The following is a 13,930-nucleotide window of genomic DNA, read 5'->3' as shown; positions in this document are numbered from 1 at the left end:
CTGGTGCCTGTGCACAAAGAGTGCCAGGAAAATGCCCATGGAACGGAGCAGAAAAAGGGACCAGCCGGCAGGGGTCAGGATTTAATCCTTGTCGGCCTCATGATGTCCTACACGTATTCCAAAGTCAATGGCCAACCTGGTGGCACAAAGGCGAGATCCCAGAGTTTGGGATACAATGAAGTTAGGTCTATGGTGCTGAATAAAGAAGACAATAAACAAGATAACTTCCCATTTCCCTCATGGAGGATTATGGAAACAACTTTGAAATCCTCAGAAAATCCTCAGTGGTTAGAGAGCCTGACTAGGAGAACCTAGCTGAGAGCAAGACCCCCCGAGCACGTCCTCCTGGACCTCATGGATGGCACACTGTGCAGTCAGATAAAACCAGGGGAGAGGCACAAGGATGAGAGAAGGGTGGGCAGGAAATACCGAGTCAGGCACCAAAGCTCTCTCCTTCAAACCCTGTCACAAATATGACCCTTGCCCACCATGGCCTGGGGAGGAAGATGAGAAGCTATTCGTTGCCCAAATGCTGGAGATCAGAGACATCTTTAGCAACTTGACCCTGGTCACAGTGTGATGTCAGCTGGTCTCCTGATTCCCAGGCAGGCTCCAGGCCTTTGGTGGGGGTCACGGTGGACAGAAATATCGGCAGGGCCAGCTGAAGCCATCTCCCATCAGGCCTCATCACTCTGTAAAGCCTGCCCTCCCCAGGGAGAGTCCAGCCCCGGACCTGTATCTCCACCTCCTAAATACAACTTTTCTGGGTCCTCTAGTATAATTTGAAAGTTACCCCAAGAAGTAAATCTCTAAGAAAAGAATATCGGGCACCATGGCAAGCTGGAGGGGAGACAGTCTGGGGTTGCAGCCTCCTGTTCCAGTTCGGTTCCACTGAAGCTCAGGGATCAGCTTGGTAAGACTGTCTGTAACTTAATCCAGAAGCATCTGTTTATGTATATAAAGACATATGTACAGATCTTTACCTTCCCTAACTCAATCCATTAGGGATTTAAAGCAGCTAATCCAAAGGAATCATTTTGAGACCCTTGGCTCTGAGGGGCTCTAGGGGTCATCTGTGCGTCAACCTAGCCAATGCTCATTTGACCCATTTTCTTTTGGGAAAGCACCTGATCCAACCCTGCATGGCCCATCCCAGTGTCCTATCACCCCGGCCTTGGGTTTACTTCAGGAAGGAGCACGGACCGGGGTGGTCCAGTGAGTGCTAGCCCTGAAGCACTCTTTCCACTGGGGATGAGGTGGGAAGAAAGCCAGGAGAAGCCTCCCCACAAGCTTATATGAGAGGGGATCTACCCCAGGGAAGGCAGCTCACAACCTTCTCCTGAGTCCTGGATCCAGAGGTGACTGAAGCTAGATCACCCCAAATGTTTCAGTTACATGAGCCAATAAATTCTTTCTTGTTTAAACCAATTTGGGTTGGATTTCTGTTAACTCACTACAGAAAGAATCCTGACGAATGAAGACCCCACCCACAGAGGCCCCTGACCGAGGCCGCCGTGGCCTCTGACCGGCACCTCCACTCGCTGGGTGCACACCTGCACCTTCTTGGTCTGCATCCCCACCATGCCACCGCACTTCTCCTCCATCTGGACGTGCTCGGATATCACACACTTCTGCGTCGTCACTATCTTCTGTGTCAGGACACACAGGACCTCATTCTTCCTCTCCAGCACCTGCTGCAGCACTGGATTCTTCAGATTTATTGTTCTGAAAAAGAAAGACGCCCGTGAGTGGCCTCGTGCCTCAGGGGAGATTGATGCAGCATGAATTTTCGCCTCTCGCACAGCTGGCGGCTGAGGAGCAAACAGGTGACAACCAGCATCGTTTATTTTCTGGTGATGAGAGGGGGCAGTTCATCCAGAGAGGCAGAAACCAGAGTCTCCCAAGGCCACCTGAGAGCTGCCAGGCCTCCGGAGAAAGGCTGGACACCGGGGGGCGGGGGGAGGCTCCTGTCAAACAGAAGCAAGAAAGAACCCCAGCGGGTATGGCAGCTGCGGTCCACCTGCTCACACCGGGGACTCCACACTGTCATTTAACCAGAGGCCGCGGGACCACAGACATCACAGGTGCGGGCGATAAATAGAGGATTACTCTGGGGGGAATGCAGACCCGTGCTTTTCACAGAGGAGAGGGGAACAGGCTTGAAGCACGAACAGCAAGGAAAAACTTGGACTTGAATTTAGAAGGTACTTTTTAATCTGTCTATCCAGGAAGGACATGTCATCTCTTAGAAGGGATTTTCCATCATTTTACAGATGGGGAAACTGAGGCCAGTTAGGCGTGGCCTGCCCAGGTCACCCAGCAGAGACTTGGGGCTCCCAGGTGGCTCCTCTGGGGAACTTCAAGAACAAGGTAAATTTCCATCTACGGAAGATGACTTGTTGCTTAGAAGCAAACGATGAAGTGCCCTCTCTGGAGGTCTTGTTCCATGCTGTGAGTCTATGGAGGGGACAGGAAGAAAACCAAATTAGAGTTAGCGTCAGCACGAGAACAATTACAGTGTTCATCCTGTGCTTTCTAAACAATCCAAGGTTAGTTACCTTGAAAGCCCATCACCATCTCCAACAGTGGTGGTCACCCCGCCCCGCAGGCAGACGCAGGTTCTCCAGGCTTCAGCAAGCGTCCCCAGAACAGAGGCAAGTAGCTGGAAAGGTCCTGTCTCCATGTAAAAAGCTGCCCGGGGTGGAAACAACCCGTATCCAGAAACAGATGAACAGGCCAACGTGGTCCATACACACGATGGGACGTTATTCAACCACAGAATGGAATAAAGCTGACATGCGCTACAACACAAACGAACCTTGAAGACATTATGTTGAGTGAAAGAAGCCAGGCACAAAAGGACAAATATTGGATGATTTTACTCATATGAAATATCTAGACTAGGCAAATTTAGAGCCACAGAAAGTAGATTTGAGGTTACCAGGAGCTAAGGGAGAGAGAATGTGGGGTTCTTGCTTGATGGCCACAGAGTTTTTGTTTAGGGCGATGAAAAAGTTCTAGAAATGGATAGTCGTGATGGCTGCATGACAGTGTGAATGTACTTAATGCCACTGAACTGTGCACCTAAAAATGGTTAAAATGGCAAATTTTATATTTTATCACAATAAAAAAAAAAGACAGGAAAGACTGTTCGATCTCAGTAGTGGTCAAAGAAATGCAAATTATAACAATGTTTCACACATATTAAATAAGTCATAAAGATAAACTGACAACAACAACAACAAAAGCCGCCCAGGGCTCCATTTCCAGGAAGACACATAGAGCAGGGCTTGCGGTCTGCCTGGCCGGGCTCCAACCCCAGCTCTGCCCCTCCGGCTCGGTGGCGGTGAGGGAATTACTCCACCCCTGCCCCTCGTCTTCCGTGGACACACCGATGGTAATGGGTCTCTTCGTGGGGCTGCTGTAGGCTTTACACGAGCTGCCATGCAGCGAGCAGTCAGCGCTTGCCGAGCAGACAAATGCCCAACAAGCGCTAGCTGGCTCCGGCCACCTTTCTGTGTCCCTCTACTGAGGCCCCCCAAATGAAGCCCCAGTGTGTGCACTTGACGGGAATGATGGGCAAGCAACTGGGTCACAGGTAGTTTTTCGCATCACTCACGCCCTTAGAAATGTCCAATGGATACATCTCATCTCGATCCCTCCCCCAGCCTCGGGATCTGGCCCCTGCCCCCAGCTGACCCCGCCTTCCAGCTTCCTCTCTGTGTCTTAAACACACCAGGGGCACGACCGCCCCAAGGCCTTGGCACAATGTCCCCCAGGGCCCTCACATCTCGCTGACACTAGTCGCCTCCTGGGGAGGCTGGCGTTCCACGTTCATCCTGCGCAGGGCGACACCCTGTCACGCTGTCACATCTTAGGATGTGGATGTGACATTCATATTCTCTGGAGAGCGTACTTCCACACGACACTTTTCTAGCTCATTCGTTTCTCTGTTCACTGCCCGTCTCCTCCCTCTAGACCATAAACTCTATGGAAACAGGGTCTGTGCATGGCAAGGGCTCAGTACCCATTTTTGGAATACATGAATAAATAAAACATGTGGGGCTTTTTCCCCTTTGTGTATCTGCCTGAATGAATGTGTCAATGTGTGAGTAGGTGTGCATCTGTGCGTAACAGAGAAAACATCCGGAAGACGGAGGAAATGGAGGATCAGCAGCGTGGTTTAAAGAATGACACGAAGATGTGAATCTTCCTGCGAGACTGTGTTTGGCTCCTAGAGGCGCAGACTTGAAGATGAGGGCCGGCGTATCCGTCAGCCAGAACGTGCATCTGAACCAGGCCTTGCTGACCTTCTCCTTCTGTTGTACACAATCTCCTATTCTAGCCAATTCTTGAACATCGACTCCCTCAATTACAGCTCAGATACTGGCTCATCCGCATGTGAACACACATCAGAAGCAGCAAATCCTGCCCACAAGCCCAGAACTAACTGCGGACGAACGACTGAAGGCCGCCTTGAGGCATCTGAAGCGACTCTGGTGGATTGGAAATCATTGCACTGCTTCGTGCCTTAAACGGGTCCACTAAAATGCTTGATATTGCCTTAACCAATGTTAAATTGTTTGGAAAGAAAAACCTCAGCCTAGGCCACCCAAGACTCCATTGCTTAAAATGCCCACCTCCCTCCACAGCCCCGACCTGAAACACCAGAAAGAAGAAGGGGAAAAAGGTCAATTGCAGGAACATAACTTCCTTCTGCATCTGAGTTGAGGAGGGTCCTGAGATGCTGGTGGGGTCAGCCAATCGCCCAGGAGGCTTCCCTGCCCTCAGAATAGCCCTGCGGGGCAGCTCCACCACAGAGCAGGGCATAGAAGCCTGGCCAAAGACAGGGCCCACCTCCCAGGCTAAGATGTGGAGGACTGGGGAGGAGAGTACAGCCGGGCAAGCCCTCCTGCAGGCCGGCTGAGAGCTGCTCTCCTGGGCCCAGACAGCAGGCGGGTGGCACCCACGGCAGGCACTTCCCGCCCCCAAGGTCACTGGGATTCTATTTCCCAGGACAGCGCTGCCACCTTTTGGAAACCGAATGCTGGACAAACCAGCTCACCTTCAATTGCGAGAGGAGGCCTGGTGTAGACAGAGGGGAAGCTAGTTATCAGGAACAGTGGGTTGTTCACAATGGAGTCTTCACAAAGCAACCTCCGGAGGGAATCCTGCCCCATCTCCACTGGTCCTCCAGTGCCAGGACCCAGAACAGTTCACGGGAGCCGGACCCTGGCCCTGGCCCTCCTGGAGTGGGAATCCCTGTGTGATGGAACCTCCCCTTGGCCCACCAAGTGGGGAAACTAGCTGCATTTCAATGTAACTTGTTTACTTTATAATCCTGTATATTTTATTGTATGCATTTAGAGAGGTCTGTGGGTTTCTTCAGATTACTAAAGGGGTTTAAGGAACAAAAAAGTTTAAAACCCTAGACTAGGGGTTTCACAGATGAAGAACAAGGAGGCCCAGAGAGATGGAAGATAGTAACCAAAGTCACACAGCTGAGAGGCCCAGGCTGGTCCTTCCAAGGCCCCACCAGCCACGGCATACCCACCTCTGCTGTCTCCCTCCTCTGGGTGAGGGCACCCAATGGCTGCACCAGGAATTTGACCTTTATCTCTAGTACGTCCATTTCTACATGTCAGTATCTTGCCTGTCTGGCTAGACCAGTGGCTGGGGATAGCAGGAGGGACCATATCCGAGTTCTCTGGGAATCCTTTTCAGCATATCTGTGCCTGCCTCTCCTCCCTGACCCCATCTCCTGATGGCTGCCCTTAGAAAATTCTTCCCCAGCTCATCCTGATTTGCTCCATCTCTCCTGGGTCCTATTAAGAACCACTGAATGACAAGGACAGAAGGTCTTTAGAAAGAGACACAAGAAACTATTAACAGTAGTTGCCTCTTGGGTGGGGAGCTAGATGGCCAGCAGATCAGGGGTCAGAGGTATTTCACCTTCTCAGTTGTGACCTTTAGACATTTACGTCATAGGAACATATCAATTACTCTAAAAATTTTAATTAAAATTATGCTACCCACCCAGTCGGTGGATAAATGAATAACTTACCACATAAATCCCATAAAGGGCAGGGTTGGAATAAAACTCGCTCCCCAGTCCAGCCAAGGGTCAATGCCATAGACGGGAGAAATGGGGTGGAAGCTTTCCCACAAGAAAATAAGCAGCTAGATGTTCTTCAGCCTCTTCCCACATATTTTAAGGACCGCCCAGGGTTGCAGATGGCAATTTGATACTAGAACAGGAGGCGGCCGAGACAGAAGTGTAGTACAGTCAATGTCAAAGGGCTGGACCCAAAAGAACACATCTGGAGGCGAGGGCAGGTGAGTACACACTGAATGGGGGAGAAGAGCGCTCCTCCCTCACCCAGAGGACCTGCTGCCCCCCAACCCCGTTCTCCCATGAGATCACCCACCTCCCACGTACCCGCAGCTCTGTGCAACACAGACACCTGCAGTCAACGTGCAGGTGGGTCCCAGCTTCATCTCCTCCTCGCTGGGTCACTCACTGCCTCTCGTCTCCGAGCCTCAGTCTGCACATCTGTAAAGTAAGGGCTGGCTACGAGGCTTACCTGTAGTGACCCACACTGTACCCGTCCGAAAATGTTTCTTTCCTTCCACTATTGGCAGGGAGGCCAAATCAAGTTCCCTCTCCAGGCTGGCCAAAGATATGGCCACGGTTTTCAGGGGAGTCTTCAGCCGGGGAGCAGACTAAGCAGCTAAGAAAACAGCTACCCGGATACAGGCCAGGAGTTCCTGGGGGAGGAGAGCAGGCAGGAGCTGCCGGAGGCAACAGGTCGGAATGCAGTAGGAAGCGTGGTTCCACGCCCGGCACGGCTGCCAGGGGCCAGGCTGTGGGCCAGGCTGTGGGCCAGGCTGTGGGCCAGGCTGTGGACCAGGCTGTGGGCCAGGCTGTGGACCAGGCTGTGGGCCAGGCTGTGGGCCAGGCTGTGGACCAGGCTGTGGGCCAGGCTGTGGACCAGGCTGTGGACCAGGCTGTGGGCCAGGCTGTGGACCAGGCTGTGGGCCAGGGAAGCCAGCGGGAACAGAGGCTCCTCTCCTAAGGTACCTGAAAGCTACCCAGGCCCGGCCGTAATGAAGCTGCCTCCTTCCCAGTCTGAAGCTTTAATTTCCATTCTCTTTACTTCTAAGGCTTGGAAAGCCTAATGCAAACCAGAGAGAAGAATCCCAGAGAAGACTTTTAAAACTCTAACAGTATCCAAAAGGAGGGAAGCAGTTTTCTTTCCCAACGCATAATGCAGCCCCCAGGACCCCTCCCATAGAGACAAGGGGAGGGCATGCTTTCCGAGCAGACCCCCATCCCAAACTCATTCATTTCACTCCACAGATAACTGGGTCCTATTATGTTCTGGGCTAAATGCTGGAGATTCTCAGTGAGCAAGACCGAGGTGATCACTGTTGCCACGACCCTCCTGTGTAATAGCCCTTGATCATAACAATCCTAGAGGAATAGGGCTTCGAATGGAGTTCTGATAAGGCTCTTCAAAAAGTAATGTGCTGGGCTTTCCTAGTGGCGCAGTGGTTGGGAGTTTGCCTGCCAATGCAGGGGACACGGGTTCGAGCCCTGGTCTGGGAAGATCCCACATGCCGCGGAGCAACTGGTCCCGTGAGCCACAATTACTGAGCCTGCGTGTCTGGAGCCTGTGCTCCGCAACAAGAGAGGCCGCGATAGTGAGAGGCCCGCGCACCGCGATGAAGAGTGGCCCCCACTTGCCGCAACTAGAGAAAGCCCTCGCACAGAAACGAAGACCCAACACAGCCATAAATAAATAAATAAATAAAATTTTTTTAAAAAGTAATGTGTGTCATGACAGAGTAGGGGCAATCAACTCTTAGCCTGTCTTCTGTGGAGAAATTGAAACTACAAGGGCCCCAGGGGACGACTAGTTCTGAGGTAGAAAACCAGTTTCACCTTGAGTACCACCTCTGATGGATCCATCAGTGATCGCTGCCTAGCTACTGGGAAAGGATTCTAAGACTGGGTCCAGGCCAGGAGGAAGCGAGGAGCGAGAAAGCCATGACTGACTCGCAACGTTTGCACAGGCCTGGAGGGGACGTGGTCCTATCACTCGGATGTAAGCCAGTGTCTGTGCTCAGAAAGGGAGACTGCGGCCCTCAGAGGTTACAGACTGGCCTGAACCCCATGGCACACATCTTCTGACTCTCAGACCAGTGATCTTTCCGCTACACTGCTCTAAAAACTGACGGCAAGAGGCTAGGGTGCAAAGGCACTCTGAAGAAACCGTGCAAGATTGCAGGGGGTTTGTTCCACCATCTCTCCAGGAACAGAGACTGGGACATTATAAAGAGCCCAAAGATGGTGGCTGGCCTGATATTGCCAAAGTATTAAGCAAGAATTACTAACCCACAGAAATGTAGCTATGTACTGACGATTAAGGCTTTAGCAATTTCGGTACTTTTCCTAAAGGGTTTTGATTTATTGGCTAACGCTAAAGGAGAAGTGGGTGTTCGCAGACCAGCTGTATAGTGGAAAAATTAGAAAGGCTGTGGAGATTAGGTCCACACACGTTGCTTGTAAACTTGGCTTTGCTCTTCCGACACTTCATTAAGCAGCAAAGTCTGCTTCTCTTTTGATAGCCAGCCTCCTCCAGTCTCGAGACCTGGCAAGACCCCCCACCAAGGCCGTGACTAGAGTTTAATTTCGGTAACCTCCTCCTCAAACCCTGAAGCGCGTGCCTCTGCTGCTTCTTCCACTGCCTGCTTACCCCCCCGGGGACGGTCCTTGCCCCGTTAGAGTCTGTACGCTCCCAGAGCGGGCAGGGGAGGGGCGACCACTTCCACCATGTCCGTTTTGTTTCTGCAGGCACCGCACTGAGAACCGGGGGCCTGGAGGGCTCTGACACCCCCTGAGTGTGAGGAACCACTAGCTGCCTCCCCCGGTTTTGTTCAGCTTTGGGAGCCTGGTACAAGGGCGTGGAAGGGGTAGCCCAGACCCACAGATGAGTCTTGGCCCTTCCTGGTAACTCTGCTGTTCTTATCAGGGACTGGGCAGGGTGGGCCATCCGCGGCAGTTCTGGCCATTGAGCCTTGAGGAGAAGTCTGCTGGGGGCTCCTGGGAAGCTCTTTCTCTCTCTTAAAAAGAGGCACAAGGAAGAGACTACTGTTGTGCCTCTGGCCTTTGTCTGCAATGCAGTCATTTGGGCACCAAAAGGAGAACCGGGCAGCTGGGACAGGAAATGCATGGAGACTACCAGCCAGGGGCTCCACGGAGCCACTGAACTAACCAGCCGCCACGAGCCTCAGCTGAAGGTGACTCGCCCTACCTGGGGAGGTTTTCTCATGTGAGGTAATAACAGATCTGCTTTGCAACGGAAGACACTCTAACTGGTCCATGAAGTTACTGTCACCTTTATTTTACAGAGGGACAGAAGCAGAGAGAGCTCGTGAGCCAGTGACCCAAAGGCACACGGCTGACCAGGGCCAGAAGGAGAATGCAGCTGAGCCTATCCAACCCCGAAGCCCTATGTCTTTCCATCTTCCGTCTCCCTCCTTGACTTCCTCTGGGCCCTGTACACGGAAGGTGCTTCATGTGTGCTTGAGAACGAACAAGCAGCCTCTCTGCTCAACCCTCCTGGGAAAGCTCCCCAGAGACTAGCAGCAGATCCTCCTGGAAACCCAAGCAGCCACCACCGGCTGGCTCCTTCCCGCCAACAAAGTCTCCATTTCAACCATAAAAGGAACTTCCCACACACCCACCAGAGGTGATCCACCTGGAGCCGGAGCCAGGGCCAGGAAGTCTCTAGAAACCTGAGCTGCTCTGCCCTGGGGCTCCACTTCCACATGGTGAGGGAAACCCTGCTCTGTGTCACAGGGCTGTGACTTCAGGACCGTAAACTGCCTGAAAAAAATCAAAATCGGGGGGCTTCCCTGGTGGCGCAGTGGTTGAGAATCTGCCTGCCAATGCAGGGGACACGGGTTCGAGCCCTGGTCTGGGAAAGATCCCACGTGCCGCGGAGCGACTAGGCCCGTGAGCCACAACTACTGAGCCTGCGCGTCTGGAGCCTGTGCTCCGCAACAAGAGAGGCCGCGATAGTGAGAGGCCCGCGCACCGCGATGAAGAGTGGCCCCCGCTTGCCGCAACTAGAGAAAGCCCTCGCGCAGAAACGAAGACCCAACACAGCCAAAAATAAATAAATAAATAAATAAAAATAAATTTTAAAAAAAATCACCAAAATCAGGGCACAATGCTATAAGCACACATTATTAGCAAAGTGACGGGGTCACCCTCACCTCTGTGCACACTGCCGTCTATTCAGTACCTTATCTCACTCACTCACAACCAGGGAGAGAAAGGAGAAAAAGGACTAAGCCACTACAGACTTTCAGCCTTTCAGATGGAGTAACTAATTCACTGCCACCTGCAGATGCAGCAGGTCTGAGAGATGATAAAACCGAATGAGCCTGATGCAGGCAGCTGAACTCACGCAGGAGCCTGTGGGCCAGGTTTTGCCTTTCAAGCTCTGTGCATCCACAGCTGGATGGAAAAATCACGTGTTCTGTGGACCTGGGCTTCCATCTCGAGTCCAGGCAAATTAATTAATCCTCTGCATCTCAGATGCAAAATGAAGATGAAGCAAGTATTCTTCCAACCCAACGGTGCTGACTGTACTGCAGGCACCGTGTGGGTGCAAAGGTGAGCAGAAGAGGATGTCCCAGGAGGGACGCAGACACGGAATCAGGCAGTGATGACGAGCGCTACCCCACAACGGGGTTGGTGCCCCCGTAGGGAAATCGGGGGGTGACACGACTGCTGAAGGAAATGAGAGCGCATCTGAGTTGCTGGCCAGGTGAAGCAGAGGGACGGAGTCTGCGTGTGGACTCTGTGTACCTGTGCAGATGGGAGTGACGGAGCCTTCAGACAGGGCTAGGAGGTGAGAGAGAGCCTGGGGCGTCCACGCCCGGGATTGAAATACGTTCAGGCGACTGGCCTGGAGTGTGTGAGGGGAGGAGGGCGCGGATGTCAGCCCAGGACAGTGAAGAGCACAGAAGGGCACGTGCCAGGCAGGGACACACCCCGATGGGCTGCCGTGCAGAGAATCAAGTGAGTGCAGAGGGACCAGCTGGGAGACTCCCGGGACATCCAGGTGAGAGACGGTGGAAACCTGCACCAGGGCAATGGTTGTGAGGCTGGGGCACTGGGAACAGGCAGGACAGATATTCAAGAGGCAGAATCAACTAGCGGGAGACTAGGTATGGCAGGGAAAGGAGGGAATGAGCCCCGTCTGATGCTCAGATCTCTGGCTGAGATAACTGGACTTAATGCTGCAGCAACCGGCACCTCGGAGGGAGTCGGGCAGCAAAGTGGGTATAGAGAGACGAGAAGTTCAGTGATGGGCGTCAGACATGATGTGAAAGCCCTGGCGGAATAAATATCTGCTCGCCTGAACTCTGACTCCTGACTCATTCCAGCCAACACAGTTTGTATCAATACATCACAGCTTGTCAATTTTAAAACACACATTTTTTTCACATCTCTGAAATCAGGATGTTTTTCAAATGACATGGTTTAGTTGGCAGGGTTCTTTCTTAGTGCTACATAAAATAGTTGTGCTTCTTACGATGGATGAAATCTTGGATTTGATGAAATAATGTCTATCACAACCTTAGAAGAAAACAGTACGTGAATGTCTCTCCTTATGACTTAAATCCTACCTGCTTCCAAAAAGATCTGAAGTAGCCTTTCACAATAAAGCTCGTAGGACAGGATGATTTCTGTAAAAAGACAAAAACTACTCCTGGGATCGAATATTGGAAAGAATGTTCAGAAGGCCCTCTCTCCCACAAGAGGGGTTCAGCTCAGATAAAAACAATAGAAGGTCAAACAGCCTTTCAGAAGCTCCCAATCCTGAGAACTAAAACCCAAACCAGGACTCAGAATAATCTAGGGGAAAATTTAAAAAGCAGCAATAAACTGACTGACTTTCAGACATCACAGAGATGGGTGTGGCCTGGGGGTCTCAGGAAAGACATCTTTTAAAAAGAGTGGATTTGGTGGGGCCTTGAGAGCTTCACTGTTGCTCTTCCCAAAAAGAATATGACGAGAGGCAGGGCCCGTTAATATGTTACTGATATTGCTCAAGAGCTTCTTACATCTTGATTCAAGAACTGAACAAGCATCTCCTGTGACAAACGAAACATTCTGAGAGAACAGCCTACGTGCTTTCCAGACTTTCCTGAGGCACAGCACATGTCTGGGTCCACTTTCATTTGGGGAGAAGCCAGCCTGCTGCCACATGCAAGAACCAGAGCCTCTCTGACTCACTGAAGGTCGTGAGTCCTTCCATGGCGGGGTTCACGATGCAGACCACACGGCTGCCTGCCTCCCCTCCACAGACGAGCGAAACAAGGGCTCCAAGACGTCAGCATCAGAAACCCCAAGGGCTTCATTCTGAAGCTGCCTCTCCCGTCCCATCACCAAATGCTAAGTTACCCCTTACCTTCCCACAGCTCTGACCTTTCCCAGCTTCTGTAACCAGGCTCTATTGGGGGCTAGTCAGAATAGCAATAATTATGGAAGTGTTCACACTAATAGCTACAATTTTTGAGAACCTGCCATGTGCCATGCTTTGTTTATATGCCCTCATTTAATTCTCACATAAACTCCTTGGGAACAAGAATCCCATTTTAGTAACAAAATCCTAGGCGGTGAAGGCAGAAAAAGATGGTTCCTATGTCTCGGTTTAAAAAATATATATCTTTTTTAAGCCAGGAGTTGGGGGAGGTGGTTTATTAGTGTTTGTTATATACTTCTATGTTTCCACAACCAATTTTTTTCATTAAAAAAAATATAAGCCTGAAGTTTACTAGTCAGCCTAAAATTACCACCAACACTAACACCAAGAGAAGAGCAGGAAAAGGTGCTGATTGACACTGATACCCCCAGACCCCCAGATGCCTTCACCTGGTTTATTTTGACTACTTAAAGGCTGCCCCTGGGGAGAAACAAAGAAATAAGAGAATAAGCAAAAGACCAAGATTCAGGAAACTCTTGTTCTCCAAGTACATGTGGCCAGAGGTCTTTAAATTGTTAGGCACAAAATCTATTAAAAATAATGGTGTCACTGGTCAGAATGGCCATCATCAAAAAATCTACAAACAATAAATGCTGGAGAGGGTGTGGAGAAAAGGGAACCCTCTTGCACTGTTGGTGGGAATGTAAATTGGTACAGCCACTATGGAGAACAGTATGGAAGTTCCTTAAAAAACTAAAAATAGAACTACCATATGACCCAGCAATCTCACTCCTGGGCATATACCCTGAGAAAACCATAATTCAAAAAGAGTCATGTACCACAATGTTCATTGCAGCTCTATTTACAATAGCCAGGACATGGAAGCAACCTAAGTGTCCATCAACAGACGAATGGATAAAGAAGATGTGGCACATATATACAATGGAATATTACTCAGCCATAAAAAGAAATGAAATTGAGTTATTTGCAGTGAGGTGGATGGACTTAGAGTCTGTCATACAGAGTGAAGTAAGTCAGAAAGAGAAAAACAAATACCGTAGGCTAACACATACATATGGAATCTAAAAAAAAAAAAAAAATGGTTGTGAAGAACCTAGGGGCAAGACAGGAATAAAGACGCAGACCTACTAGAGAATGGACTTGAGGACATGGGGAGGGGGAAGGGTAAGCTGGGACAAAGTGAGAGAGTGGCATGGACATATATACACTACCAAATGTAAAATAGATAGCTAGTGGGAAGCAGCCGCATAGCACAGGGAGATCAGCTCAGTGCTTTGTGACCACCTAGAGGGGTGGGATAGGGAGGGTGGGAGGGAGGGAGACGCAAGAGGGAAGAGATATGGGGATATATGTATAACTGATTCACTTTGTTATAAAGCAGAAACTAACAAACCATTGTAAAG

General features: G+C 50.8%; 1 protein-coding gene across 6 annotated transcripts in view; it reads right to left on the bottom strand.

Annotated features, from left to right (window-relative positions):
• GSDME (gasdermin E) overlaps window positions 1-13,930 on the bottom strand; it is a 110,227-nt gene that overhangs the window by 52,783 nt on the left and 43,514 nt on the right. For 5 of the 6 annotated variants that reach the window (XR_009505026.1, XM_059933771.1, XM_059933775.1 and 2 more), the window contains one exon: window positions 1,533-1,725. Coding sequence is in view for 5 of the 6 variants with exons in the window: in XM_059933771.1 (XP_059789754.1) it covers window positions 1,533-1,725 (193 nt within the window). In the remaining variant the exon portion in view is untranslated. The remainder of the gene's footprint in view (window positions 1-1,532; window positions 1,726-13,930) is intronic. The other variant, XM_059933774.1, reaches the window with a different exon arrangement.

Source organism: Balaenoptera ricei, chromosome 9, assembly GCF_028023285.1.
Source record: "Balaenoptera ricei isolate mBalRic1 chromosome 9, mBalRic1.hap2, whole genome shotgun sequence".
NCBI classification, from domain to species: domain Eukaryota; kingdom Metazoa; phylum Chordata; class Mammalia; order Artiodactyla; family Balaenopteridae; genus Balaenoptera; species Balaenoptera ricei.
Note: the sequence above shows the minus strand (reverse complement) of the source record. Positions and strands in the feature narration are given on the sequence as shown.